We start from the raw sequence: 27,685 nt of genomic DNA, 5'->3' as shown, positions 1-27,685 counted from the left end.
AGTGGCATTACCTGAGCCTGCTTGAATGCTGTGTGGAAGATGCCTGTGAGGGGAGATGTGTTGATAATGTGTGTGAGTGCCGGTAAGAGTGTGGGAGAGATTGTTTGGAGAAGGTGTGAGGGGATTGGGTCGAGAGGACATGTTGTAGGATGGCTGGAGAGGAGAAGTTTGGATACTTCTGCCTCGATGAGGGGACAGAAGGAGAAGATGGGTGTGTCTGGTTCACATCCTGAACCAGACACACATCTCTGAATAAACCGGGTTTGTATGAGGGTCTAATGATAATGACAGTAGAAACCAATCCTAATGCTAAACCTTACAAAGAGCTTCTAATGTATTGCAGCAACAGTTTGAGAAGGGCTCTTTATTGTTTTACTATCACTAAGCGAGGACCACATAGAAATGTTTTACTAAATCTGATGTTGAAATGCTTGACAGTGCTGCACAAAACCTGGACCTGAACTCGTAGTGGACACCTCTATGCTAAAATATCCTGATGACAGATTCTCAACAGCAGCTAGGGTTAAATTACTAGCATAATTAAACAAGAATAATAGCCAGAACAAGAACAAGCACAGAAATGAGTTAATAACTGAAATGATGGACTAGAAAAAAAAATGGAGTAAGAGCAGATTCACCTTAGTCCTGCTTTAACAATGAAGAAAGCTTCTTACCCGAAGTCGCACACAGCCTCTTCTAGAGCCACGCATCATCTTATCCTTGGACTGAAGAAAGAGACAGTGTGTTAAAGGAGGATTTTATCAAACCTCCAACACAGGGCTGGAATACATTCAAGTCTCACTTTGCTGAAGATTTAAGAAGTTTACAAAATGTTGGGTCTAAGATCATACATGTAACCAATTTGGATTTTGTATCATACAGTAGAAAAATGGTATGTAGTGGTATCTACACAATGGTAGTACTCTGGGAAATGGGACATGCAAAACAGAGCTATTAATATAAAAACTATATACACTACATCGGTGTGTGTGTGTATACATACAGTATATATGTGTGTGTGTCATTATAATATACATGTAATTTATATAATAAAAAATTAGTTGCATACTCTGTGTGTATGTATACATGTATGTATTTATATCTCCGTTGACAGTTTCAGTAGTTGGATCATATGCCGTATTAGCGAGACAGTAAACCAAGAAAATCAGAGATAAGTTATTTTTTACCTGCTTAACACTGTGTCAATAAACAATCACTGGCTAAAAAATGGTATGGCTTATATGTAGACATTAACAAACCTGAGAGCTCTAGCTTGTGGATGATTTACTGACAGCAACTGCAGCTCTTAGCTTAGCTATTTATCTTGTGTTTTGAACATTATAAAGCTTTCCGGATGAAGTCTGAAAGCTATAAATGTGCGTTAAGACATTTAATATCCTGCAGCTAACGCATCCAAAACAGCGGTGACATGTGATCGCCTCCACCCTTCAAATTTTGCAAACTAAACTACACTACTGTAAGCATTTTTTCCAAGGGAGGTGGCCTTCCTGCTGGCAACACAAAGTCTAGCTGCTCATTGGCTAATGGCTTCTCCAGCAAAGCCCGGATTGGCTGAAGTCAAGGTCACTCGAGCTAAGCCCCGCCCCAACCAGCTGAGATTCCTAACTCTTGACAGGCCTGCGAGTGCTCGTATCCTTCCTAACATTAAACGATTGTGGAACAGGCCACTAAGCGATCAACCCTCTCTCATATCTCGTAGCCATGCAAGAAAAACTTACAGTATAGTATGAGAGCAACCCGGCGTTATAGTCCAGTACGAACCAGCGGTACTGCCACCCCTTCATGACGTTAGTCCATTTGCTCAGCGGCCCCTCCATGATGGACGCCATTTTTAGACTTTGCCTGAGTGCTCGCGGGGAGGAGCGCGCGGCGAGAAAAACCATGCGTCTGACGTCACGTACTGAACTATGCCTTGCTTTATAGAAGGATGACTTCTGGCTCTGGAAGTAATAATAACTTCAATCTTACATATGTGCAAGATGGCATGGTGAAAGTCAAAGAGAATGAACTCCAACTAGGCTATGCATATACGCATATGTTCAGAAATGTAATACATTTCTGAAATAGCCTGTCTAAAAATTAACATAGTTGTGATATTTTACATGATATATGCAGCTGAATGTGTTATAGATGTTTGGGTAACGTTAGTCTTGTTATTTGTGTTTATAAAATCTGTTTTTGTTTTTGAATCTATAGTCTTTTTTAGTGAAAATGTGGTATAGTTTTCAGGCTGACAATTATTTGTCTGCACATATTAATATATTATAATTTTCATTAATATATTGAATTTGTTTTTTTATTTTCATTTAAAATTTTAGTTTTGCTGTGTTTTTGTCATTTTTATTCGTTTAAAGATCTGTCTTTGTAGATTTTTTATCTATTTAAGTTTTAGTTATTGTAGTATATCAAGCTGCACTGACATAGATAAAATAAAATAAGCGTTTTTTATCTCAGTTATTGTGTATTTTATTTCTTAATGCTGTTTTTATGGAATAATTATTTAGTTTTATTTTTTTACTATAATAACACCGCCTTTAGAATAGAATAGAATAGAATAGAATAGAATAGAATAGTTCACATTTGAAGTGGATCAAAAAAGGTAATCAAAGTTGTCCCAGGCAAGAGAAAGAAGGGCAAGAACGCATTTTGGTTTTAGGGCAACTTTGATGAAAGGTTTTGATCCACTTCAAATGTAGACTACTGTAGAAGAGTCTGTGCCATAGACACTCATTTACTGATCTATATTGCTCTCTAGTGGTCATTATATCACTATATAATATACATTATATCTCAAACTCAAACGTTCCTTTCTGCTTGTTTCCTTCCAGACTTATTTTCTCGTTACACTATAAAACATTCAATAATTTCAGACATTTGCCTGTCGCCTCATCATGTACTGCTGTATGTTAAGGTAAGATCTTTTGCTAAACTAATGTGTTTCTGCCGTTTTGGAAAGTTGTTCGCGTTTATTATCCGAGTAAGCTCATAACGACCTTTGACACACTTAAAGTAAGAAAAATACAGGCTCATGCAGCATAAAGAATTAGACGAGTAATATAAACTAGACATAATAGAAAGACCAATGCAACGTACAAGGTGTTTTTTTTAGTATTATTATTAACAAAGCATTATGCATTATTAAAACAACATGTATTTATAGAATCTTGAGTATTTCTTGTGGTTGATTGTAATCTATAATATTACAGCTCAGCCTGTCACTTCATATTTCTCTTAGAGCTGCATTTAGCGTATATGTGCACAAAACCTGGATCAGGATCACTACAATGACAAAAAACTAATTCATTGTGTCAATCACAGTCAAAAATAAGTAAACATTATTAATTTAGACTCCAGTCATCACAAATGCACGTTGCATTGTCTTTCTCTTATTGCAGTAGTAAGTGTCGTGAAGTTATTGCAAATAAAATGTATGTCTCTTATTTCACCAGGTCTTTCCATATAAAAGGGAATTATCTCATTCAGCTCACTAGAGCATCATTCTCTCAAAATCCACAGTCATGGGACACATCACCCAAGCTTTTCAGTTGCACTGCATACCACTGCACACATTCACTTGTTTCAGGCAGTCTGTGGCAACCCTTGACACATAGGACACACCAGCCAGCAGCATCGTCCCGCTGTATGAGCTCCACTGTGCGCAGGAGACAACTGCCAAGTGCCTTTCCAGTTATAGATGGAGAATTTCATCCAGTTCACAGACATGTGTATGAAGCCAATCTCAGGAACAGCCTAATCTGTCAGCAAAAGTAAGTCTGATTCACTTGCATTAAAGATCTAGCCACAGTTACATTACAATATTATTGCCTAATCATAAATTTAATCACATAAGTAATATCCACCTCGTATAACATTGTATTATTTCAACAGATACCTTGAGCACAAGGAAAAAGTAATGAAGGGGGGTGGTGAAAATGCCATAGCGCGGCATACTCTGAGGAATCGAAAGGTCCTGGTACGAGACAGACTCCGCATGCTGCTGGATGATGAAGATTATTTAGAACTTTCTCCTTTTGCTGGACTTGATCTGCCCTATGGAGACATCCCATCAGCTGGCTGTCTCACAGGTAAAATACTACATAATACAGTGAAAAGTATTATCATTTATTATTTATGGTTAAAATAAATGAAGGAATACAAAATTAGGCATTAAAAGGATCAAAATTAGAATTTCAGTCATGCTTCTTTGTGAGGCTTATTTAAATGAAGGTTGTAATATTGTTACTAATCTTTAAATAATTGGCATTTATATGGCAATTATAATATTTTTATAATAATAATATAATATTTTTCTCCTTTCTTTGAATTGTGTTTTTCAGTGCACCAGGGTTGTTTATTTATTGATTGGTATTATTATAATTATACATAACATTATTTAGACTTTATTTATTATTTAAATTTGTTAGAATATTTATTCAAATATTTGTGTATAGGCATTCCTCTCAAACTGCTTCTTTAGAAACTGTAATTTATTTTTCCACAGGAATCGGTAAAATTAATGGACTTTGGTGCATGTTCATTGCTAATGACGCCACTGTGAAAGGAGGCACAGCGTATCCCATCACAGTTAAAAAGCAGCTCAGGGCGCAGGTTATGGCCATGCAGAATCGTTTGCCCTCTGTTTACTTGGTGGACAGTGGTGGCGCATTTCTGCCTCTTCAGGTAACTTGCATTTATTCCCATGACGAGCTGTGTAATCTCTTAATGGTGCATTAATGGTTGTGCAACTGCTGTATCAACAGTCAGAGATCTTTCCTGATAGAAACCATGGAGGTCGCACCTTTTACAATGAAGCAGTTATGTCAGCAATGAAGATTCCTCAGGTAATAAAAGATTCATTCAAAATATTCTTATTAAAAACAAATATCCATTCCCAGTTAATAATTTTTTTGTGTTACTCATGTTTTTTTGTGTAATGCTTAATGTTTGATCTAATGTGATGTGATTATCATAACCTGTAGGTGGCAGTAGTGTGTGGCTCATGCACAGCTGGAGGTGCTTATGTCCCCACTATGTCTGAGGAGGCGGTGATTGTCCACAGGATAGGAACAATATTTTTGGGGGGTCCACCGCTGGTGAAAGCTGCAACTGGAGAGGAAGTTTCCCCAGAGGACCTGGGAGGAGCCAGGCTGCACTCAGAGTATGCTGTTTCCTTCCTTGAATGCATTTTCTTTTTTTATCTTGGTCTCCAGAACAGTGGTTTTCAATCCCTTTATGTCCACAACCATGTTATTAATTGATAAGTAAAAATAATGATGAACATGTGGTGGTTAACAAAGACCAAAACCATCCTGTTTTGCTTTATCGATTGTCAATCAAGTTTTTTTGGGTATATTTAAAGCAGCATAGAGTATTCAAAAATGTGTAAAACAATTAGATTCATTTAATAATATAATATATTAATACTGGAGCAGTATTTAACATGCATAGTTTTGCTCAGCTGATGGAATATAATACCTAATCATAAAATATAATATATTATTGTTACCATAATATTAAATAAAATGAAATATAATTTTATATTTGTAAAAAAACAAATGTATTAACATTATAATATAATAATTGAACTCAATATTGCAACAATATTATAAATGCATCCTGCACAGTTTTACTCAGATGAATTTTTTTCAATATTTCTCTAATTTAACTGCACATTTCTTGCCTCGTTGTCTGTATCACCAGAGTGAGTGGCTGCGTGGACCATTTTGCTGCAGATGAGAATGAGGCATATGAGTATACCAGAAACATCATCTCCACCCTAAATTATGAGCTACCAGAGGAGGACAGTGTTCAGGTTGAGGAGCCCCTGTACAACGTGGACGATCTCATGGGCCTTGCACCCCGTTGCTACAATCACAGCATGGATGTCAGATTGGTAAAGACACATGTACTGTTTCAGACTTATACCATCACATGATTTGTGTGTGTTCATTTACTCATTTCTTTCTTTATACTGTTTAGATTGTGAGTCGACTGACTGATGGTAGTCGGTTTCAGGAGTTCAAGGCCCGTTACGGCACCCCCCTCCTCACTGGGTTTGCCAGAATTGAAGGGTAATAGCATTTGGAGGACGTTTTTAGTTCATTTGCTATTAGAAAAAAGTGAGGTGTTTTGGAACTGAAAATAAACCTTTTTTCCCCCACTTAAAACATTAAGTGCATAACTTGTTTCCAGGCCATCAATCAGGACACCGCCGTGACAGTAAGGCAGACAGTACAATGGTAAATGTAAAGATAAAACAGTTAACCCTGTTAAGCTGAAAATCAGATTTTCTTGCTTCTGTATGTCTGACCAATCAGATCTAAGCAGGATGTGGATTAAGAGAAGGAATCTCGGCTAAAGATGGGAACCGATCTCTTCAAGCATCTTTTATTTGATTACACTAAGCACCTCTCTGAGAGCTGCTTTGTTGTTGTGGCAATCTGAGACTCCAAACTACCAAAAGAATAAATCTACGTCAGAGATGTTCAGATAAAATTGTTATTGAGGGTTATGTTATGCTGAACAAACACAATTCTATTGTTAAAGCGATGTTACTTTATATTTCATTTTTACTTTCGCCTTTATTTGAGTGGCGATTCTTGCTATGGCAATCATCACTTCATCTGGCAGACCGTTAGCAAGAATAAATATGTCAAATTTACATTGAACGTGCCATATCTTGGGGCTAAAATATCATATAGGCTTTTTACACTTGAGTTAGTAAGAAACTGCCCAGAAGACCTTGGCTACTGCATGGTTACATGCTCTGAAAACCACTCTGAACAGTTAAACAGCCACCCAGAATATATTAGGAGAGAATTTTGCATTGCCAAACGCCAGTTATGTTTTCTTGAGAACATGCAAAAATCTAGTTTTCCTTTACTATGAAAGGTGATTTTATTTTTCTCATCAATCTTTAGTCATCAGGTTGGAATCGTGGCAAATAACGGAGAACTGACATATGAAGCTTCCCTGAAAGGCAGTCATTTTGTTCAGCTGTGTGATCAGAGGGACGTTCCTCTCATTTTCCTGCAAAACACGGCACCAGAACCTGCACACACGTTCTCACAAACCAAGGTACATCAAAAGACATTTACATATGTGACCCTGGACCACAAAACCAGTCATAAGGGTCAATTTTCCAAAATTGAGATTTATACATAATCTGAAAGCTGAATAAATAATGTTTCCATTGATGTATGGTTTGTTAGGATAGGACAATATTTGGCCGAGATGCAACTATTTGAAAATCTGGAATCTGAGGGTGCAAAAGAAATCAAAATATTGATAAAATCGCCTTTAAAACTGTCCAAAAGTTCTTAGCAATGCATATTACTGATCAAAGTTTTAATATATTTACAGTAGGAAATTTACAAAATATCTTCATGGAACATGATCTTTATTTTATGTCCTAAGGATTTTTGGAATAAAAGAAAAATCTATAATTTTGACCCATACAGTGGATTTTTAGCTATTGCTACAAATATACCCCAGCGACTGGTTTTACTGGTTTTGTGGTCCAGGGTCACATATATGCAGACTTTCCAACAAAGATTCTTTAAAAGAGAAATCATATTATGTGTGTGCATTTAAACATACATGTGATACACAGGATAGTGTAATAGTTTCCACTTTGTTACAAATAAGTGTTTTTTTTTTAACGGAATGATGTCTGGCTCTACACACACACCATCTTGTTTTATTTTGTTACTTGCTCTCTTTTCTCCCTCGCTCACTTCATTCCTCTAAACCACTCGTTCTCTTTCCCATCTCTCTTAGGCAGAGTCCAACACTAACAGACTAAAAGCTCAAGGTTCCATGATGTCTGCTGTGGCTTGTGCTTCTGTTTCCAAAATTACTGTGGTTATTGGAGGATGTCATGGAGGTGATAGCTATGCTATGGTCAGTATATAAATCTGTTATTTTGATTTAGATAAAAAAAAAAAAAAAAAAACTTTGTGTAGTTAAAAATGTAGAATCTTTCTGAACATTTTTTTTTTTTTTTAGTGTGGAAGGGCTTTTGACCCAAATTTCCTGTTCCTGTGGCCCAATGCGAGAGTGTCGATTTTGGCCCCAGGCCACTCGGATGCATATGTGCAGACTGAAGAGGAAATCACACAGATGAATGAGATGTAAGAGCCAGTGCAATAGGATGTCAAATATATTGGTGACAGAGACATTTAAGGTCCATAACTGGCTGTTTTAAAGTTGTATTAAAAATGCATAAATTAAATATAAATAAAATATGTAAATAAAAATATCCTTGTGAAGGTTGGAGGAAGAGAGTTCAGCATTCTTTTCCACTGGCAGACTGTGGGATGATGGTATTATTCTACCTCAAGACACCAGGAAGGTAAAAGAGCTAGCAAATTTATTTGATTTATTTTCTATGTGATTGAATCTTCTATTTGTACTTTTGCTACAGAAATATTGCTTAATCTTCTGTTTGTACTTTTGCTATACAAATATGAACACTGGTTTAATTTTCTACAAAAAATGGGGTGATTCATCTTTTACTTACAAATAAATACAGACAAAAAAATCTAATAAAATACAGAGTACTAGACTTTTCACTGGAAGGCCATAATGAAAAGCAGCTGTTAAGGCGTTTTATAATTAAGTAATAACCTGAACTTTATACTTTATAATAACCTGAAATACAAACCCGATTCCAAAAAAGTTGGGACACTGTACAAATTGGGAATAAAAACAGAATGCAATGATGTGGAAGTTTCAAATTTCAATATTTTATTCAGAATACAACATAGATGACGTATCAAATGTTTAAACTGAGAAAATGTATCATTTTAAGGGAAAAATAAGTTTATTTTAAATTTCATGGCATCAACACATCTCAAAAAAGTTGGGACAAGGCCATGTTTACCACTGTGTGGCATCCCCTCTTCTTTTTATAACAGTCTGCAAACGTCTGGGGACTGAGGAGACAAGTTGCTCATGTTTAGGAATAGGAATGTTGTCCCATTCTTGTCTAATACAGGCTTCTAGTTGCTCAACTGTCTTAGGTCTTCTTTGTCGCATCTTCCTCTTTATGATGCGCCAAATGTTTTCTATGGGTGAAAGATCTGGACTGCAGGCTGGCCATTTCAGTACCCGGATCCTCCTTCTACGCAGCCATGATGTTGTAATTGATGCAGTATGTGGTCTGGCATTGTCATGTTGGAAAATGCAAGGTCTTCCCTGAAAGAGACAACGTCTGGATGGGAGCATATGTTGTTCTAGAACTTGGATATACCTTTCAGCATTGATGGTGCCTTTCCAGATGTGTAAGCTGCCCATGCCACACGCACTCATTCAACCCCATACCATCAGAGATGCAGGCTTCTGAACTGAGCGCTGATAACAACTTGGGTTGTCCTTGTCCTCTTTAGTCCGGATGACATGGCGTCCCAATTTTCCAAAAAGAACTTCAAATTTTGATTCGTCTGACCACAGAACAGTTTTCCACTTTGCCACAGTCCATTTTAAATAAGCCTTGGCCCAGAGAAAACGCCTGCGCTTCTGGATCATGTTTAGATATGGGTTCTTTTTTGACCTATAGAGTTTCATCCGGCAACGGCGAATGGCACGGTGGCTTGTGTTCACCGACAATGTTTTCTGGAAGTATTCCTGAGCCCATGTTGTGATTTCCATTACAGTAGCATTCCTGTATGTGATGCAGTGCCGTCTAAGGGCCCGAAGATCACGGGCATCCATTATGGTTTTCCGGCCTTGACCCTTATTCACAGAGATTGTTCCAGATTCTCTGAATCTTTATATGATATTATGCACTGTAGATGATGATAACTTCAAACTCTTTGCAATTTGTCTCTGAGAAACTCCTTTCTGATATTGCTCCACTATTTTTCACCGCAGCATTGGGGGAATTGGTGATCCTCTTGCCATCTTGACTTCTGAGAGACACTGCCACTCTGAGAGGCTCTTTTTATACCCAATCATGTTGCCAATTGACCTAATAAGTTGCAAATTGGTCCTCCAGCTGTTCCTTATATGTACATTTAACTTGTCCGGCCTCTTATTGCTACCTGTCCCAACTTTTTTGGAATGTGTAGCTCTCATGAAATCCAAAATGAGCCAATATTTGGCATGACATTTCAAAATGTCTCACTTTCAACATTTGATATGTTATCTATATTCTATTGTGAATAAAATATAAGTTTATGAGATTTGTAAATTATTGCATTCCTTTTTTATTCGTAATTTGTACAGTGTCCCAACTTTTTAGGAATCGGGTTTGTATTTCTTTAAAATAAATACCACTTGTTTTGATATTTTGTTATCTAATGCAATTACATGAATATTTTAGTGTGGTTTAACTGCCAAAATACCCTTTTCACTGTTCGCTTAAAACATTTGCTTATATCTTTTGTTCTAAAATAGTTAATAGTTTTAAAAGTAGTTAAATTTGGATTTTCTTCAAAAAGCTCTTGAGTTTGAAAATCAAAGCTTTATCAAATATATGCCTCTTTTCCTTTTTAGGTTTTGAGTAAGTGTCTGAAAATCATTAAGCAACAAGTGTATCAATTGTCCAGAGAGAAAATGAGGACTCCTTTTCTTCGACTATAACACTACCTCTGCAGAAACCTCAGTGAACTTGATAAACTTGTATAAGGTGTTTTATTAAAGTAATAAACTAACAGTGTTGGTGTTAAACACATATCTTTGTTTTAAAGACAATTTGCCTGTAATCAGCAGTGGTGCCTTATTATTGTGATTTTCTGACTGATGTAAAAATAAACCTATTTGTACATATGGAAATTTACTTGTGAATAAATCATTGGTCATAAATGCTGAAGTAGAAATTTTATTTTGAAAAGTTGTCTTTCTTACTGTACAAGTTTATCATAAAGCAACAATTACACTGTTTACATTAAAAAGTTATACAGTCCCCTCCATAAGTATTGGAACAGTAAAGACAAAATTGCTCTGTTAGCTGTGGAGTCAAGACATTTGCAAATATGATTAAAAGATGAATATGAGACAAAACTACAGAATGTCACATTTTATTATTTGCCGATTCAACACATACATGTTTTACCAAATAAAAAGAACAGCACTTTTAGAGTTCATCCCACTCATTGATGTGAGCATAAGTATAGGGACAGTTGAACATAAGGCAGATATAAAAGATTAAAAGCTATTATTTAGTTGCAGATCCCTTGCGCACAATCACAGCAGTGAGTCTGGGACCCATAGACATCACCAGACTCTTGGTCTCATCCTTTGAAATACTTTCCCCACCCTTTAATGCAGCCAATTCCAATTGTCGCTTGTTTTGGGGAGTTTCTGCCTTTACTCTCCTCTCCAGCTGGTGAAATTCATGTTCAATCAGATTTAAATATGGAGATTGACTTGGGCAATCTAAGACTTTCCATTTCTTTGCCCTTATAAACTCCTTGACTGAACTGGCAGGGTGTTTTGGGTCATTGTCCTGATGCAATATGAAGCACTTCCCAATGAATCTGGTGGCATTTTCTTGAATATTGGTAGGCAAGATGGTTTTGTACCCTTCCAAATTCATTCTGCTACTGTCATCATACATTAAGTCATCAATAAAGTTGAGAGGGCCTGTTCCAGAGGCAGCCATGCATGCCCATGCCATGACATCACCTCCACCATGCTTTACAGATGAGGCTGTATGCTTGGGATAATTTGCAGTTCCCTTTTTTTCTCCACATTTTTGCTTTCCCATCGCTTAAATAAAGGTTCATCTTTGTCTCATCGGTCCATAAACACAGTTCCAAAACTCTTCTGGCTCACCTTTGTGCTTTTTTGCAAACTCTAATCTTGCCTTTCTATTTTTGGTGCTGGTCAGAGGTTTGCATCTAGCTGTGTAGCATCTGTAATTCTGTGTCAAAGTCTCCTGAGGACAGTAGATTGTCAGAACATCACCTCAGCTTTCTGGAAGTTGTTGGTGATTTTACAGACACGTCTTTTAGGGTTAATTTTCACAGCTTTTTTGCAACTATTCCAATACTTATGCTCATATCAGATAGGGGGATGAAACTCTAAAAGTGCTCAACTTCTTAGCTGGTAAAATATCTGTGTTGCATTACCCAATAATAAAATGTGACATTCTGTAGTTTTGTCTCATATTCATCTTTTAATAATATTTGTAAATGTCTTGACTCCACAGCCAACAGAGCAATTTTGTCTTTACTGTTCCAAAACTTTTGGAGGGCACTGTATGTACACTAAAAAATGACAAATTTTAAAGTATAGTCTGAAATGCAAAGTCGTGGTTGTGGTCCTCTAGGGTTTGTATATGCCATGGAGAGTGACGGGAATCAGGACATCAACCTCTGCACGTGCTATTTCTGTCAGGTCAGTGGCATTGAGTATGAGAAGGAATGCTGGTCTCTGGGTAACTCCTGGTTTCACTACAATACTCAGAAGAACACCTGAGAAAACCAGAATAAAGACTTCATTAATTTGGGATAATAGATCCAAAATATATGTTCTGTTTAGTAACAGATGTGGAATACCATCATCTTCGTCTTTAGCATCAGGGCTTTGCACAAACAGTGGTTCGGATGGATAGGCGTCTGGCTCCTGCCATATCCATGTTTCTTTGCTTTTCACATTCAACTTGCAAATCTAAAACCCCACAAAAATGACACAAATCACACATGGAGCAAATGTTGAACATGAAAAATGTTTTCAGTATCACGTCACACACACCCGGTCTGGAACGAAGTGGTTTAGCCCAAGTCCATAAGCGAAGGTGTAATTTTTCCCACTGTATTTTTTGTAGTTGATCTGAGGAAACTCAAAAGCTGAAAAACAAACACAACACAAAGAGGAAATACTTTCAATCTATTTGACTAAAATTTCACATTCGTTTTTTAAACAATTATTAATATTTGTTTTTAAGTACTGGATATAAATTCAATAGTAAATCAAAATAAAACAATTATTTAAAAAAATAGTTATAAGTCTATAATAACTCGGCTGTATTTATGACCGTTTCCAAATAAGGAAGGTGCTGACTGAGTATTTACCTTGACGTGGTCCAGAGAAAAGAACCTCAGGTTCAAGCCAAACAGTTCCATCACTGCACATGACAGCAGTGGCTGTGGTGTATGGAAGCGAAACCAAATTCTTCCCCTGCTCTTCCTGCAAAAACAAAAAAGGAATGACTGAAAGACAGAGACAAGAAGAAACAAACTGAATTCAATGTAATTGTTCCTGATGAGACGTAGGATCCTGATATCTCTCTTACCCTGTGAATGTCCAGTGGAAGCACGTATCGCCGCACCTCTGGCTGTGGAGCTCTCATGGCTGCTTTTTTGACCTCCTCCCAGTTTTGCCTCACGTTTGCCAAATATAGATAATTATACACAAAATCATGCCTGTCGTTCAAAGAAAGGGGACCACAGATGATCACCATAGTCTATTTTTGAGCTCTCCTCTGGCCATGTTTACTGCCATTATCAAATGCATTTATTTTTTTATTAGTTGATACATGTTATTTGGCCATTTTGAGATGTTAGCTAATGCTTCAGTAAATATAAAAACAAGCAGTCTTACCCCTTCCAAGTGCAAAGGTCAACAACAATAAAGCCTTGGTCCTCGTAACAGTTAATGTGATGGAAAAGATTAAAGGCAGATGTTCTGAATTTGTGGTCAATGTATTCTCCAGGGTTCTTGGTTGCCAGATGAAACCACGTCTGGGAATGCAACCAAATGAAGAGGATGAGTTACCGTACAAAATACCCAGAGCATTTTTTGTTGTTGTTGTTTTCGTTTTCCAAACATATAATTAACATTTCGAACATGCTATAATGCCAGTAAGCTCTGACTTACACCCATTTTGTCATTTGACTCAAAGCAGTCCATGTAATTTGTCCCTCTGACACTCCAGGAAGTCAGAAATTTCAGCAGATTGATCTTCACTGGAGTCTCAACAAACACAAAGTAGTTCTCCGTCATGCCAAAGCTATAAAATATATATAATTTATTAATATTTATTTTAAGAATTTATTATATTATATTATAGTATATTAAATTATCAACCTATGGACGTAGGATGGTTTGAATCGCTCACTGCTTGGAAACTGCACCAAAACCTTTGACTTCTCAATTGGATCGGATTTATCTGATTAAATAAATGATAATAGAAAAGTGAAACACCTCCTCAGAATGCATTAATAAGATCCTTTTAGGCCAACAAAGCAATATAGGCCAACCTTCTTGTGGTGGAGGGATCTTGACAATGTTGTAGGCCAGTGACATGTTCTTCCCAAAGCAGTTTCCAATGTTATATAAAGTACCGTCTGGTTCAGTATGTGGATGTGCAGTCACACCATTGACTGAGAGATAATTGCAAAGGTCCACCTATGGGAAAATAGAGATGTTAAAGGAATAGTTCATGCAAAAATGAGAATTTGCTGAAAATGTACTTACCCTCAGGCCTTTCAAGATGTAGATGAGTTTGTTTCTTTATAGGAGCAGATTTGGAGGAATTTAGTATTGCATCACTTGCTCTCTAATGGATTCTCTACAGTGAATGGGTGCCGTCAGAATGAGAGTGCAAACATCTGATAAAAACTTCCTGGTAATCTATTAGTAATCAGCATGACTATGTTAATTGATAGACTGGAGTTCATGGGGATTATCATGATGTTTTTTTCAGGTGTTTGGACTCATTCTGACGGCACCCATTCACTGCAGAGAATCCATTAGAGAGCAAGTACTGTAATGCAAATCTGTTCTGATGAAGAAACAAAATCATCTACATCTTGGATGGCCTGAGGGTGAGTAAATTATCAGCAAATGTTCATTTTTGTGTGAACTATTCCTTTAAAAGGTGTATGTTTTTGTTAATAGCCTCAAAATTGGGTAACAGTGCAAAAGCCTACCTTTTTTATTGTTTCTAAGGTATCAGGATCAACTTTGGTTATGTAGTTTGTTTCTGTGCAGGCATAGAAGTCCTCACCAATGGGGTAGATGTTGACAAGGCAGTTGTCTGTCACCTCAACGCCTTGAAAGTAAGTAAAAAACCTGATGTATATAAAAAACGAAGTACCAAAAGTTAATGCACCATTAGAAGTTAATTTATTTTTATGTGGCATTATTATTATACTCCCAAATGAGATCGAAAAGAAAATATTCTACAGACCTGGAAAAGATGTTTTTGCATGGATCTGGATATGCAGCAGTGCCAAACTCTGTGATCACAATCCTTTTTTCTGTCATGGCTCTCACATAAGCATCAGTTCTGATAAACCTGAAGTTAAAGGTGCCAGTAAATATGCATTTAAGCAAAATCTAATTTATGCATTAAACCACTTTTTACAAACAACTTATCCAGCTTATGAGTCATTTCAATTCCAGTAACTTATTGCAAAACATTCAGGTCATAAACTCAATTTGGGTATTACTGCACGATAAACACACAAACATAAAACACAGCTACCTGCGATAATAAGTGACATGTCCATCCTTCAGGTCAAACTTATGCATGAGAGCCTGGCCATCAAAAAGGTGGTAAAAAGGTTCATCTCCAATCTCAAAGAGTCCAGGGCCCACACGGAGCAGACTGCCAGTGAGCCAGGAAGGGATTTTGCCTGCAGAGAGAGAAAGAGAAGGTTCACTTTGACCAAACGAATTCTTCAGCCCCCAAATGTCTATAAAACAGCTCCCATATCAAAGGCTACAAGACATTTACATAAGCCACAGCAGAAGCTGCATACACTTTTCTCGTCAATGAAAGCATGGAGAATGTAAAATGTGGAAAGTTATCAAATTGAAAATGCTTGATATATAAGATTATTGGCATGCAAACCTGAGACATGAGCAGGAATGGGCTCAGCTAACTCTTCACACGACTCAAAGATTTTTTTATAGCCACTGGCTGGGTGTTCAAGACTGTGAATGAAAACAGATGTCCACATTTTTAGCATAATGACGGGACATGAAAAAGAAAACAAAACAACTAAACTTATAGTAATATACTCATTTTGCACATTCTTCTAAATTATACATTGCCAAGGGAATACAAACTTAAGCTTAAATGACACAAATGATTAAGGAAACATCACTTAATAGAAACAAAGAAATACTTTTAAAATCTGCCATTTTCCAAAAATATACAGTAAATACATTTGTACAATCTGTGCCATTTGACTGAGATTTAAAAGTTCCATTACTCACCGGCTGACCATGCTGAACGGAGTTTGAGCTGAGATGCCGTCTGTTTGTGTGTAAAGCAGAACTGTTGTGTTCCCAGGAACAGCCACAGAGTCTTAGAACTCCTCCTCCATCTGACTGGAAGGCTCTGAAACAAAAATGCCTTTGTGTTCAGACCACAAACATTTCCACTAAACTTTACCTTCCTGAAAGACACTACAACTCAAATGAAGAACACATTCAAACCAGTGGTGAACTGGCTCAATTTGCAGAGAGCTTTATAAAGCTTTATAAAAAAATATATATATATATATATATGCATTAAAAGTAATGAAGCACATTATTTCAGTATTTAAACAACAAGTACACATTACCACAATACAAAAAGTTGATAATTGTCCATAGTCATGGGAATATGGCATGTGAAAAGGCATTTAATTAATCACATTTCTTTGTTTACTGCCCTGGATGACAAATGATTTGTTTTCAGGGGCCAGAGCACCATATTATTCATAAAAGGAAACTGGATGTGAATACTGATGAAGGTCCACACAGAAGCAGTTCTCACAAGTCAAGAGACTACAATGACATGCACACATGCATATATTCATACCTTTCAAATACTGACAATAATTAAAAAGGAAAGTAATTTCACACAAACAAAAAATTGCACATTTAAAATGTTTATTGCATAGATAGGAACAGTATAAGTAATAACATAAAACAATGGATCTGGCTCACTTATGCTCATTAACTCGATACAGTAAAACCATAAATCAATCACTGTCCAAGTTTAGTCTTGCAAGCCACTGAATCAGTACAATGACGGAGTGCAAGATGATAAAACACTGATAAAAGAGGAACAGCCAATCAGTAAATAGTACTGACTAGAAAGAAAATATGTACATAAGAAAAGACTACACGTTAGCGCATTTGAGATGGCAAAAAAAGTGCAAATTAGCCCATACTAGCTTAGTAGCCACAGAAAATCAATATGTCTTTATAAGTCTGAGTGAGCATTTCCTATGCACCTGATTAGTAAAGACACCTGAAGACACACACACACACAAAAAAGAGATAACAGAAAAACAAGGGACTAAAAGTGGCACATAAACAATGTTACAAGACTAAAAATAAAATCTTCATTTCGTTTCAAGAAATCTCCATGTAAACTGCATGTCAAACCTATTTGCATAATATTTGCTGTGGGTTCTCTGAGCTTTTGTAGATATGACACTATGAATGTCTGAAAGCTCCCAATAACTTACAATAAATCACACACCTTTAATAAATAACATTAAAACTAACAGACATCTGTACTGAAAAAAAAGAAAAGTCACTTCACTAGAGAGCAATAACACAAGAAACCTAAAAAAACACTTCAACCAAAGTTACAGTTCAGATTATACTATGCGATCCAATGCATCAGATCAACTAGAGGTCTTTAAACGCAAACAGTCTCCCAAAATATCATTCATATTTAAACAATTTAAGAGGTATTCAGTTTCGAATACTGAAGGTCTTGGCTTTTTTGATGCTTAACAGCATTGGCGGTTTTATCTTTGGTTTATCTGCAAAAAGCTGAGCTTCACTCTCTGTTGTGGGAAAACGTCTTGAGTAGATGTCAGCATATTCCTTCTGAAACTGTGAGAAGAACAAAAAAAATTATTTGCTTTTGTATGCAGTTATAAAATTAACTGGAACAAACTATTAATCAACACTTTGGTGCTAAGAGGATATTTCAGTGATTAAATTACATTTCATTTTGTGTTTTATATTTACTGCTTGAAAATAACAATAGTAATAAAAATGTTTAAGGCCTTATTTTGTATCCCTTTCGTGGAAACTGCAGGATGTTTATGAGATATGAGAAGTTGAGTAAATAAATACCAGTTTTAGCTTCTTTTTCTTCTCTTTCACAGACATGGTCTTGTCCTTTATGAGACTCTCCAGTAGGTCAGCAAGAGCAGTCTGGGACACAGAGAGTTTCTGCTCTTCAAACTCCTGAGTGCTGATCTGCCTGCAGAATGAGTAGGTCGGCATGGCAACACCAGGGCCTGGGTATGCGGTCTGAGGTCCAGAATGCATGCAAATGAATGTTGGATAAACAAAATACAATGCATGGATAAATAAATAAACAGAGACATCTCTTCTCATGAATAATCTGGTTTAAATTTCAGTTTAACATGTTCTATGTTTAATTCCTCAAATACAATGGACTTTACAATATAAACAAAATATCTTTGATTTTACAAACTCAGGGATGAGTCAGAATTATTATTTTCAGATGCTTTTGTTTTAACTCCGGTTCTGTTTAACCCTCACTAGTCCTTCATCATCAGGTTGCTTTAAAAAATTATTTAATACAATACAGTTCAAAAGTTTGGGGAAATCAAAAATAGTGACACTGAAGACTGGAGTAATGGCTGCTGAAAATTCAGTTTTGCCATCACAGGAATAAATATATATTATTTATTTTAAACTTATCATATTTTACAATATTACTCTTTAAACTATTTTTGATTAAACAATTGCAGCATTGGTGAGCGTAAGAGCTTTATCAAAATCTAGTAAATTATAGTTCTATATATTTAGCATTTTTAAGCAACACTGCTAATATATTACAATAAATATAAATAAACATTATTTCTAAGAAATATATATCGTATGAGTAATTTCCATGTGGTTTGTTAGCACTCACCAGTGATTTGAGGTAACTGATGTGATCTTCCACAGCATTGCGCAGGTACACAGGCACCTGCAGGACCTCCTGATGGTGATCCATGAGAAACGATAACAGCCTTGTAGCCAAGAGCTCGTCCAGATCATCCACCTCCTCACAACTCAAGACACATCTAGAGAAAGTCTGCACCAACTGTACGAAATATAGGAATATGCACAAAAGGACAAGAAAAAAAAACATTGACTTGAGAGATAAAAAAAATATCTATCTATACAAGGTCTATTGGACTCTTCCTGACCAGAGTCCGTGTTCCAATGACATCATGCAGCCGCGGCATGTCGACGTTCTGGCTCATACGGGAGATCATTCGCAGAAGCAGCTGTAGTTTGCGGCGACTGGTGGGTGGCAGGAGTAATGTGCAGAGCTGCAGGGCCTCAATGGCCACCCGTTCCAGTGATGGCTGCAATAAACCTGGAATGTCATGTGACTCACATGTAACCAAAATAAACCACACCAAAAGACTATAAACACACATAAAGCTTAAACATCAAGTACTGATGATCATCATCAAATCACACACAAACTTCTTTAAGCAACACACAAACCCAATTGGACATCTAAAAAACTGTATATATGTGGATCGTTCAGGTAACAACACAGTATTAAGAATCAAGTGTATGTAAACTTTTGAACGGGGTCATTTTTATAAATTCAACTATCATATTCTCTTGTGGACTATATGCAAACATCTTTTATGTGAAATATCTTATTCAGGTCAGTACTAAATAAACAATAACATGCATTTTGTATGATCCCTTTTATTTTGGTAAAATAATTAACATTTTGCAGATTCTGAAAGGTGTATGTAAAGTTTTTACTTCAACTGTATGTAAACACACACATATATATATATATATATATATATATATATATATATCACACACACACTTTAAGTAACACACAAACACAACTGCACGTCAAAAAAAAAAAAAAAAAAAAAAGTATAAATAATTTCAGTAAGTGAACAAAATGTTTAGAATATAAAAAAAAAAATTATCTGTATTTATGCATGTATGTATATATATATATATATATATATATAGAAAACAAAGAAAATATGCAAAAACACACACGCACTACACTGTCCTGTTTTTTTTAACCAAAAATTGCCAAATAAATACATAAATTTGTAAAACGTAAGAATTTTTTTTTATTATTAGTAGCCAAAGTGTGCCATAGAATTAGTTAGCATTAAAGTGATAGTTCACCCCAAAATTAAAATTCCGTTATACCATTCCAAACCTCTAAGGAGATATTTAGCAAGAAAATAAAAGTAGCTTTTTGCCTCCTAAGTATCTCTTTTGTGTTCCATGCAAGAAAAGTACAGTAAATCATACAGGTTTGGCACAACATTAGGCTGAGCACATTTTTGAGTTTTCATTTTTGGGTGAACTATCCCTTTATGAATTATAATTTACGTTAGTCTGGCAGGCACAAACAAACACATGCTCAAGCACAAACAGACAAGCACATCCTCATGGTTTATGTGTGTTTTTCACATGCTCTTACTTTGCTCGTGGTGGCGTGCTAACGGGGGCCAAGTGGGTGCAGGTTTGCTCAGGTCCAGAGAGCTCTGACAGCGTCTGCTAAAGCTCGGACCTGCCCTAATGTCCATGCAACTTCCATGCAAACTGAGCAAACCAGGACATCTAAGGCCAATGCTGGACGTGGAATCTGGCCTCATGGTAAGTTCAGCCACAGGAGCGTGGATGCTAAAGCTGCTAGCAGACATTTCCCTATTCTCCTCTATGTCAAGCAAGTTACCGATGCTTCTGGGTCGGGCCCTAGAGGGTCTCTGGTTGGTTCGGCGAAGATCTGAAGGGAGTTGTGAGCTTGTGTTGTTGCTAGAAGTTTGAACACAAGAGTTTATGGACATTGAGGAACCTTGAAGCTCAAATTTGAGGTTTGGGTCTACTGGAGAATCTGTTTGAGATGATGATTTATCACTTCTGCAGGACTGTAGGCTTTCAGATGATTTGAGAAGTCTGTTCTTTGAATGGTTATCTACAATTCCCTCCAAAGAGCAACTTCTTGACCGAAGCCTGCCAAATGGGACTTCTGTTTTGTGAGCCTGAGGAATTTCTAGATAGCTACCGTCCAGCCGGTCTCCATCGCTGGCCGTTCTACATCTAAAAACGGGCTGCTGTGGTTTATGGGTTTCTAACTTAGTCTCTGCTTTTGAACTGAAAACTTCCCTCATGGGTGAATCGGCTTCATCGAAGGCCTCCTTTCTTATTAAGCTTAGTAGGAGGCATTCGGTAGATTTGAACAGGTTGGCAGCGTTCAAATATGGGGTTTTTGCTGGCTGTGGGCAGTTGGGTTCCTCCTGGTTTTTACGCTTTCCACATTGAGTTTTAGGAGCCGTGATGTAGCCACACATAACTAGCAAAAGGACCAGACAACAGAACATAAACATCAAACAAGCAGGCAAAGACATTCAAGAATGAGGCAAAACATTTAAAACAGAACAGTCAGAGTTAGTTTTGAACATCATCTGACACCACAAAAGCAGTGCAGTCAGTAGAAACAGTGCTGTGTGACTCCACAGTTTGTTCTATTAGTATTTTATATATTAATACCCACAGCCAAATGATTTAGCTCATTCTTTAGGAGGCATTTCCCAGAAAGGATGAAGTGTATGAGTATTCAAGCAATCCAGGCCTGAATCTCAAATGACTTATTAACCCATTTATCCTACTCACGTAAAAAAAAAAAAACATCATGTAACAAACCATACTTGCATAAACTGTAAAATGGATACACTACCATTCAAAACTTTGGTCTTAGTAAGAATTTTTTTTAAATGTTTTTCATCAAAGCTGCATTTATTTGACCAAAAACACAGTAACGTTGTTAAATTTCTATTTAAAATTAACTATTTTCTATTTTAATAGATTTTAAAATATAATTCCTGAATTTTTAGCAGCCATTGCTCCAGTATCGCATGATCCTTCAGAAATCCTATTAATATGCTGATTTGGTGCTCAGAAAAACATTACTTATTATTATCAGTGCTGAAAACAGTTGCACAATCAAGCATGTGCTTCATACATACCCAAGATGTTGACAAAGAGTTCATAGTACTGGTAAGTAAGCAGTGGCTGAGAAAGGCTGTAGAAATAGTCTGAAACCGTTTTAAACACATCCCGCTCAAAGCCTGGGTAAGATGGCTGGTTTGAGTCATACTTTGGCCCTTGATGGATTGGAAAAATGACAAAGCATTATTATAAAATCAATGAATCATATATTTATATCATATATACAAAAGTACATTAGGGATGTTATCTTGATCTGGCTGTAGTAAAAATTTTCATACATTTTAAGTAGCATAACTTACAGTTTGCAAGACATTTCATGGCAGACAAAACCCAGTGTGGCAAATCATCTATTGAGGGGGATCAAACAAGACAAAATAAACAATGTAAAAATATTATGTTCGCCACAGACTGAAAAGACACATATCTGGCCTACCTGTCTTATCTTCCAATGAAACAACTCCATGTTTATTGACTTTGGTCATATTATAAACAATGAACTGGGGATTGACTTGGGCTGGATTCAAAACATCTTCAAGAGACCCTGATCCCACCACTTTCTGCAAACTGAGCATTCAAAAGATGACATGTAGAACATATTTAAAATGTTGGTTTTTATGTCTTTCCTACACTCTTAAAAATTAAGGTGCTTCACGATGCCATAGAAGAACCTGTTTTGTCTAAATGTTCCATAAAGAACCTTTAACATCTGAAGAACCGTTCTGTTTCACAAAAGGTTGAAAGAAGGTTTGGTGAAAGAAGGTTCTTTGGATTATAAAAAGGTAAGAAAGAGATGGTTCTATAAAGAACCTTTGACTGGTTCTTTGTGGAACCAAAAACAGTTCTTCTATGGCATTGCTGTGAAGAACCTTTTAAGCAGCTTTATTTTTAAGAGTGTTGGGGGGAAAACTGCAAAAAAGACAACATAGCATCACATTTTACTCTATTATTACTCATTTTGGACTCAAATAAATCATACATAATCCATGTCTACATCAAAAACAAACCAGCAGTGATCACTAACAAAACAATTACCATTGTGGACATGCACCGAAATATTATTTAAAATACCTTGGTATGACTTGTAAATGCCAAACATTTAGAACCAAGCAACTACATTAGATAATTGTGCTACTTTGTAAGTGACTGCAAGCAGGAAGTACTTTTGGTGCAATGCTGTGTACTTCAAAGCATGCAAACTATAGGTGACAGATGGTGTGGGGGGAGGTGGGCTTACTGTGTAAGTGTGACATTCTTCCAGATGACTTGAATGTCGTCCTCTGTGAGCTCCCTGCAGCGCTCTGTCTCACTTGAGGAAGATCCCACAGGAGATTCTTGTGCTTTTGGATCCACATTTTCCTGTGTGAAACAGCAAGTGTATATTATACATCTGCTATGAAACTTCACGTTAACAACACATTGGAAACAACAAAAATTACCAATATTTCTTTGTCAAATTTCTTAGAGCCCCTGAATTTGAAGAAACTCTCCCTGTCCATCATAGATATGCTCTTTTTCCTCAAAACAGAGGCACGGTTAGGAATGGGCTTTAGTGGAGATGTTGATGGAAACCTGAAACATATTTTAAACCAGACAACATTACGAATCTCTATATTTTAAACCAAAATTCTTTCAAACCTTTCTAAAACAGTTTATAATACCTGTACAGCTGGCTGTTGTCCTCCAGGTCTTCCATGCCCCATCTACCCTTCACATCCTCAATAACATGGTTCTTCAATAACTTTTTTAGCAGCTGGACTGTCTGCTGTCTGGTGACGTCGGGTCCAAAATTGCTGTTGTTCTTCAAGAGTTCATGTAACCAGTCCACAGCTGCTGATGCGGTGAAGCAGTTCATGTAAACTCTGAAGTGCTGCCGGTGCTTCTTCAAAGGCATCCCTGCCCGGAACAGCTTGGTCACTTCATTCCACTGGAGAATAAAAAGATAACATCACATGAAGGGCTTGTAATCACTTTATATATATAAAAAATTAATTCATAATAATACTAAGCAGGGAAGAAAGTTGTTCTCCAAGTTTATAACTGTTACTCTTTTTGTTCAAAATGTTTTCACAATTGACATTAAATATACATTAAAAATATTTACCATGCCTTTTGTCTACTTAATGTGAACTATGACAACATATATATATAGCCAAAGAAACACCTAATAATAAACATAGCACTTTTATAGCTCAAAAACAACAACTCAAATTTGTTCAACAAAAACTGAACAGCTAAATAAACGTGCATTATAAAACTAAGATGCAGGTAATTTACCTTGTAAACAAATGCGATACATCACCGGACCAAATTTGATCAAAAAGGCAGGAGACTCACCAGTTTAGTGGCCCTGTATGGACCTGGAGTGACGATGTGTGAACTCATTGAAAAGGTCACGATGTATTAAACACCTATACAGCCGTTTTCATTATTCCAACATATACGGGAGAGTTTATTTTTGATCTACTGAACACATTAGGCTATATTTAATAGTATTACTGAATATATCGATAGCTAAACCCGCTACTAGATATGCCGCTGGCTGTGTAAACAGATCATCCGGGGATGTTTCAATCCTCACACCCGTTTGAAATTACAACGCTAACGTCTCAGAAGATTGTGATTGGATGGTTTGTTTGGTCACATGATCTATATGGCGACAGCCATTGGTTGTTCATTGGTGAGAGTTTTGGCTGTCAAAATATTGGTCTGATTAATAATAAAAGATGCTATTTTTATTATGAAAACCCAAAGCTATTATCTGCAAAATATGTTGTTAATTTCCTTATATTGAATGCAAAATTCTTCATTTATAAGTAAAAATGGCTTAAATCTCCTTTGTCTTTTCCCCTTTTTCTTGCTGAATTTTTCCTCATTTCATCTCTCTTTCATCTTAGACTTAAAAATATTTTTTTGATGCATTATGATAACTTTTCTTAAAATATATTGTAATTTTATTTATTTATTTTTTGCTTTTCTTTTTTTTTCTGTGTGGATAATACCATAACTTGATGTGTGCAAATCCATATGATTGTTTTTTTGTTTTTTTTACAAAGTATTTAAATCTGGAACTGGAACTATATATATATATATATATATATATATATATATATATATATATATATATATATATATATATATATATATACCAAACAAAGAAAATGTAAAAATGAAAATACAACATAAAAAACAACAAAAAGGTGCTTCACTTATTTATCATTATCATATTTATAATTACATATAATTCAAATTATATAGTTGCATGCTCTACAAGACATTTGCAAGACAACATAAATACAGAGGTTAACAACGATAAAAAAAATCAATGGTAAAATAAAAAGGCTCATTTACATATATTTGAAGATAGATTTGAAAGTTTTATAGTTAATAGTTACTTTTTCACTGTTTCATTTTAACCCATTTGTAGTTTCCGTTCTGAGAGGACGTGAACGACTACAATTCCCATGTTGCAATGCACACACGTTAAGAGTTTCACTTCCGTTTTTATTGCAGTTAGGTGTTTCTGGCGAGTTACCGACTCATAACTGCTCGGCAAACATTGAACGGTTTATCTGGTTGGTGCTCGTCTTTATATAAACGGATCACATTGAATAACATGCGCTATGTAATGATATGTACACAAAGTTACTATAGTGTAATTTTCATTCATATTGGTGTTGTAGAGCAGTCGCTAGAAAGCTGTGTTGCTAGCTTTTAGCTGTCACTGATACCTACCGAACTTCGTTAGAGAAATGTAACTGGTTTAGCAGTTTTATCAAATCATTTTTAAATATAAACATGAATATATATATATATTTATGGCACAAAAGAAAAATAATAATTTTTTACTCGGTAAAACAAAACCCCTATATTTGCATGCTAAACTAGCTAGCTGACAATATGATCAGTCAATAAAGGCAATTACAGCGAGCAATATTGACTCTAAACTACAATGTAAACTTAGAAATATGACTTTTACGCATTGCATGAGATCCTGCATCTAGTGATGTGCATTTACAACTCTTCTCTCTTCTCAGGATCTGCTGCTGAAGACCGAGTACAAGGACGATGATTGATATCAAAGCATGGGCAGAATATGTGGTGGAGTGGGCAGCCAAAGACCCCTATGGCTTTCTCACCACGGTTATCCTGGCTTTGACCCCTCTGTTTATCGCCAGCGCCCTGTTGTCATGGAAACTTGCCAAGATGATCGAGGCCAAGGACCGTGAGCAGAAGAAGAAACAAAAACGACAAGAGAACATTGCCAAAGCCAAGAGGGCCAAGAAGGATTGAGCTTGGCATGGAGAGGGGTCAATGTAACAGTCCGGTCCCCAATATATGGCTCTTTTCTTCACCCAGGACAGTGCTTATGGGACTTGGAGCAAGACTGGGCTTGAAAGAGCCCTTAGAGGAAACATATAGTGGGGAGTTGATTGATCTCAGTGACAGGACTGCAGTACTTTTCCAGGATGTTATCAATACAGTGGGAAATGCACTGTATTGTTGTGCTATACACCATTGTGCTCTGCATTCCATTTTTTACTGGGTTGATTGTTTTTTTTTCCAAGCTGAATTCACAAACACTTAAATTATGCTCTTTTTATTAAAAAAAAAATCTTAACATGAATTTTGGCTCAAAACTGTCTAATATCTGTGTGTCTATTACTGTTTTCTTGAATCTTAACCCCATTATTTTTCAATGCACTATATCTTGTGAATGTGCCAGACTTGATTCATAACCACTAAAGGCAAATAACTAGAAGAATAACAAAGTGCAGTAAATGTAAAACACCTGTGTTTATGATTACGATAATGAATGATGTGTTATCATATAAATAATAAATACCATTTTGCAACATAACAGGCTGTTTTTGTTTAAGTAAATTAACTGGAAACCCTTATGGATAAATATGATATTTTGATACAGTGGGGGAAAAAAATATTTGATTAGCCCAAAAATCCAGAAAAACAGATTTCAAAAAACTTATAAATTGAAATTAAAATTTTAATGAGTCAAATAAGTATTTGATCCCCTATCAATCTGCAAGATTTCTGGCTCCCATGTGTCTTTTATACAGGTAAGGAGCTGAGACTAGGAGCACTCTCTTAAAGGTAGTGATCCCAATCTGTTTGTTATCTGTATAAAAGACAATCTGTCTACAGAAGCAATCAGTCACTCAGATTCCAAACTCTCCACCATGGCCAAAACCAAAGAGCTGTCCAAGGATGTCAGGGACAAGATTGTAGAGCTACACAAGGCTGGAATGGGCTACAAGACCATCGCCAAGCAGCTTGGTGAGAAGGTGACAACAGTTGGTGCGATTATTCGCAAATGAAAGAAACACAAAATAACTGTCATCTCCCTCGGACTGGGGCTCCATGCAAGATCTCACCTCGTGGAGTTTCAGTGATCATGAAAACGGTGAGGAATCAGCCTAGAACTACACGGGAGGATCTTGGAAATGATCTCAAGGCAGCTGGGACCATAGTCACCAAGAAAACAATTGGTAACACACTACGCCGTAAAGGACTGAAATCATGCAGCTCCTGCAAGGTCCCCATGCTCAAGAAAGCACATGTACAGGCCAATGATTCAGAGAAGAACTTGGTGAAAGTGTTGTGGTCAGATGAGACCAATCCAGCTCTTTGGCATCAACTCGTTGTGTTTGGAGGAGGAGGAATGCTGCCTGAGACCACAAGAACACCATCCCCACTGTCAAACATGGAGGTGGAAACA

General features: G+C 36.5%; 5 protein-coding genes across 10 annotated transcripts in view; 2 read left to right on the top strand and 3 right to left on the bottom strand.

Moving 5' to 3' along the window:
- The window catches only part of LOC306848079 (oxysterol-binding protein-related protein 9-like), a 32,001-nt gene extending 30,120 nt beyond the window's left edge, over positions 1-1,881 (bottom strand). For 2 of the 3 annotated variants that reach the window (XM_079382409.1, XM_079382410.1), the window contains exons 1-2: positions 1,740-1,881; positions 675-725 (exon numbers count right to left, since the gene is read on the bottom strand). In XM_079382409.1, coding sequence (XP_079238535.1) covers positions 675-725; positions 1,740-1,850 — 162 coding nt within the window. In that variant the 5' untranslated portion in view covers positions 1,851-1,881. The remainder of the gene's footprint in view (positions 1-674; positions 726-1,739) is intronic. The other variant, XM_079382415.1, reaches the window with a different exon arrangement.
- The window catches only part of LOC306848081 (retinal Mueller cells isomerohydrolase), a 219,813-nt gene extending 203,541 nt beyond the window's left edge, over positions 1-16,272 (bottom strand). Inside the window, exons 1-14 of one of the 2 annotated variants that reach the window (XR_013782201.1) lie at positions 16,195-16,272; positions 15,827-15,909; positions 15,458-15,608; positions 15,161-15,268; positions 14,901-15,042; positions 14,229-14,376; positions 14,056-14,137; positions 13,846-13,978; positions 13,570-13,709; positions 13,262-13,391; positions 13,041-13,155; positions 12,721-12,815; positions 12,525-12,636; positions 11,992-12,440 (exon numbers count right to left, since the gene is read on the bottom strand). Coding sequence is in view for 1 of the 2 variants with exons in the window: in XM_079382417.1 (XP_079238543.1) it covers positions 12,292-12,440; positions 12,525-12,636; positions 12,721-12,815; positions 13,041-13,155; positions 13,262-13,391; positions 13,570-13,709; positions 13,846-13,978; positions 14,056-14,137; positions 14,229-14,376; positions 14,901-15,042; positions 15,161-15,268; positions 15,458-15,608; positions 15,827-15,909; positions 16,195-16,205 (1,599 nt within the window). In the remaining variant the exon portion in view is untranslated. Of the gene's footprint in view, positions 1-10,828; positions 12,441-12,524; positions 12,637-12,720; positions 12,816-13,040; positions 13,156-13,261; positions 13,392-13,569; positions 13,710-13,845; positions 13,979-14,055; positions 14,138-14,228; positions 14,377-14,900; positions 15,043-15,160; positions 15,269-15,457; positions 15,609-15,826; positions 15,910-16,194 lie in introns of those variants that run through there. The other variant, XM_079382417.1, reaches the window with a different exon arrangement.
- On the top strand, positions 2,848-11,021 carry LOC306848080 (methylcrotonoyl-CoA carboxylase beta chain, mitochondrial-like). Of its 2 annotated transcripts, none has more exons than XM_079382416.1 (13): positions 2,848-2,932; positions 3,471-3,788; positions 3,910-4,106; positions 4,523-4,701; positions 4,782-4,862; positions 5,001-5,179; positions 5,722-5,914; positions 6,001-6,092; positions 6,942-7,098; positions 7,801-7,923; positions 8,029-8,153; positions 8,293-8,374; positions 10,519-11,021. In XM_079382416.1, exons 1-13 carry the CDS (start codon positions 2,913-2,915, stop codon positions 10,603-10,605), a joined length of 1,833 nt encoding a protein of 610 aa, XP_079238542.1. In that variant the 5' UTR covers positions 2,848-2,912; the 3' UTR covers positions 10,606-11,021. The 2 variants fall into 2 exon arrangements, 1 of the variants encoding a protein (XP_079238542.1); XR_013782200.1 differs by having other exon boundaries at positions 2,851-2,932; positions 8,029-8,206; positions 10,519-10,830.
- A 567-nt stretch (positions 16,273-16,839) lies between the features above and the next one.
- On the bottom strand, positions 16,840-24,562 carry LOC306848077 (DEP domain-containing protein 1A-like). 2 transcript variants are annotated; one of them, XM_079382405.1, is made up of 12 exons: positions 24,286-24,533; positions 23,610-23,875; positions 23,388-23,520; positions 23,186-23,307; positions 22,385-22,515; positions 22,251-22,298; positions 21,969-22,106; positions 20,423-21,295; positions 19,152-19,324; positions 18,872-19,045; positions 18,061-18,240; positions 16,840-17,814 (listed from the first exon to the last, which is right to left on the bottom strand). In XM_079382405.1, exons 1-12 carry the CDS (start codon positions 24,331-24,333, stop codon positions 17,671-17,673), a joined length of 2,430 nt encoding a protein of 809 aa, XP_079238531.1. In that variant the 5' UTR covers positions 24,334-24,533; the 3' UTR covers positions 16,840-17,670. The 2 variants fall into 2 exon arrangements, with proteins under 2 accessions (XP_079238531.1, XP_079238532.1); XM_079382406.1 differs by lacking the exon at positions 20,423-21,295 and having other exon boundaries at positions 24,286-24,562.
- An 894-nt stretch (positions 24,563-25,456) lies between these two features.
- Positions 25,457-26,802, top strand: LOC306848086 (small integral membrane protein 15). The gene is made up of 2 exons (XM_079382423.1): positions 25,457-25,523; positions 25,986-26,802. Exon 2 carries the CDS (start codon positions 26,017-26,019, stop codon positions 26,239-26,241), a length of 225 nt encoding a protein of 74 aa, XP_079238549.1. The 5' UTR covers positions 25,457-25,523; positions 25,986-26,016; the 3' UTR covers positions 26,242-26,802.
- The last annotated feature ends 883 nt before the right edge of the window (positions 26,803-27,685 follow it).

The sequence above is a fragment of the Barbus barbus genome (genome assembly GCF_936440315.1).
Source record: "Barbus barbus genome assembly, chromosome: 28".
NCBI lineage: Eukaryota > Metazoa > Chordata > Actinopteri > Cypriniformes > Cyprinidae > Barbus > Barbus barbus.
The sequence above is the reverse complement of the archived record's forward strand: the minus strand, read 5'-3'. Positions and strand labels throughout refer to the sequence as shown.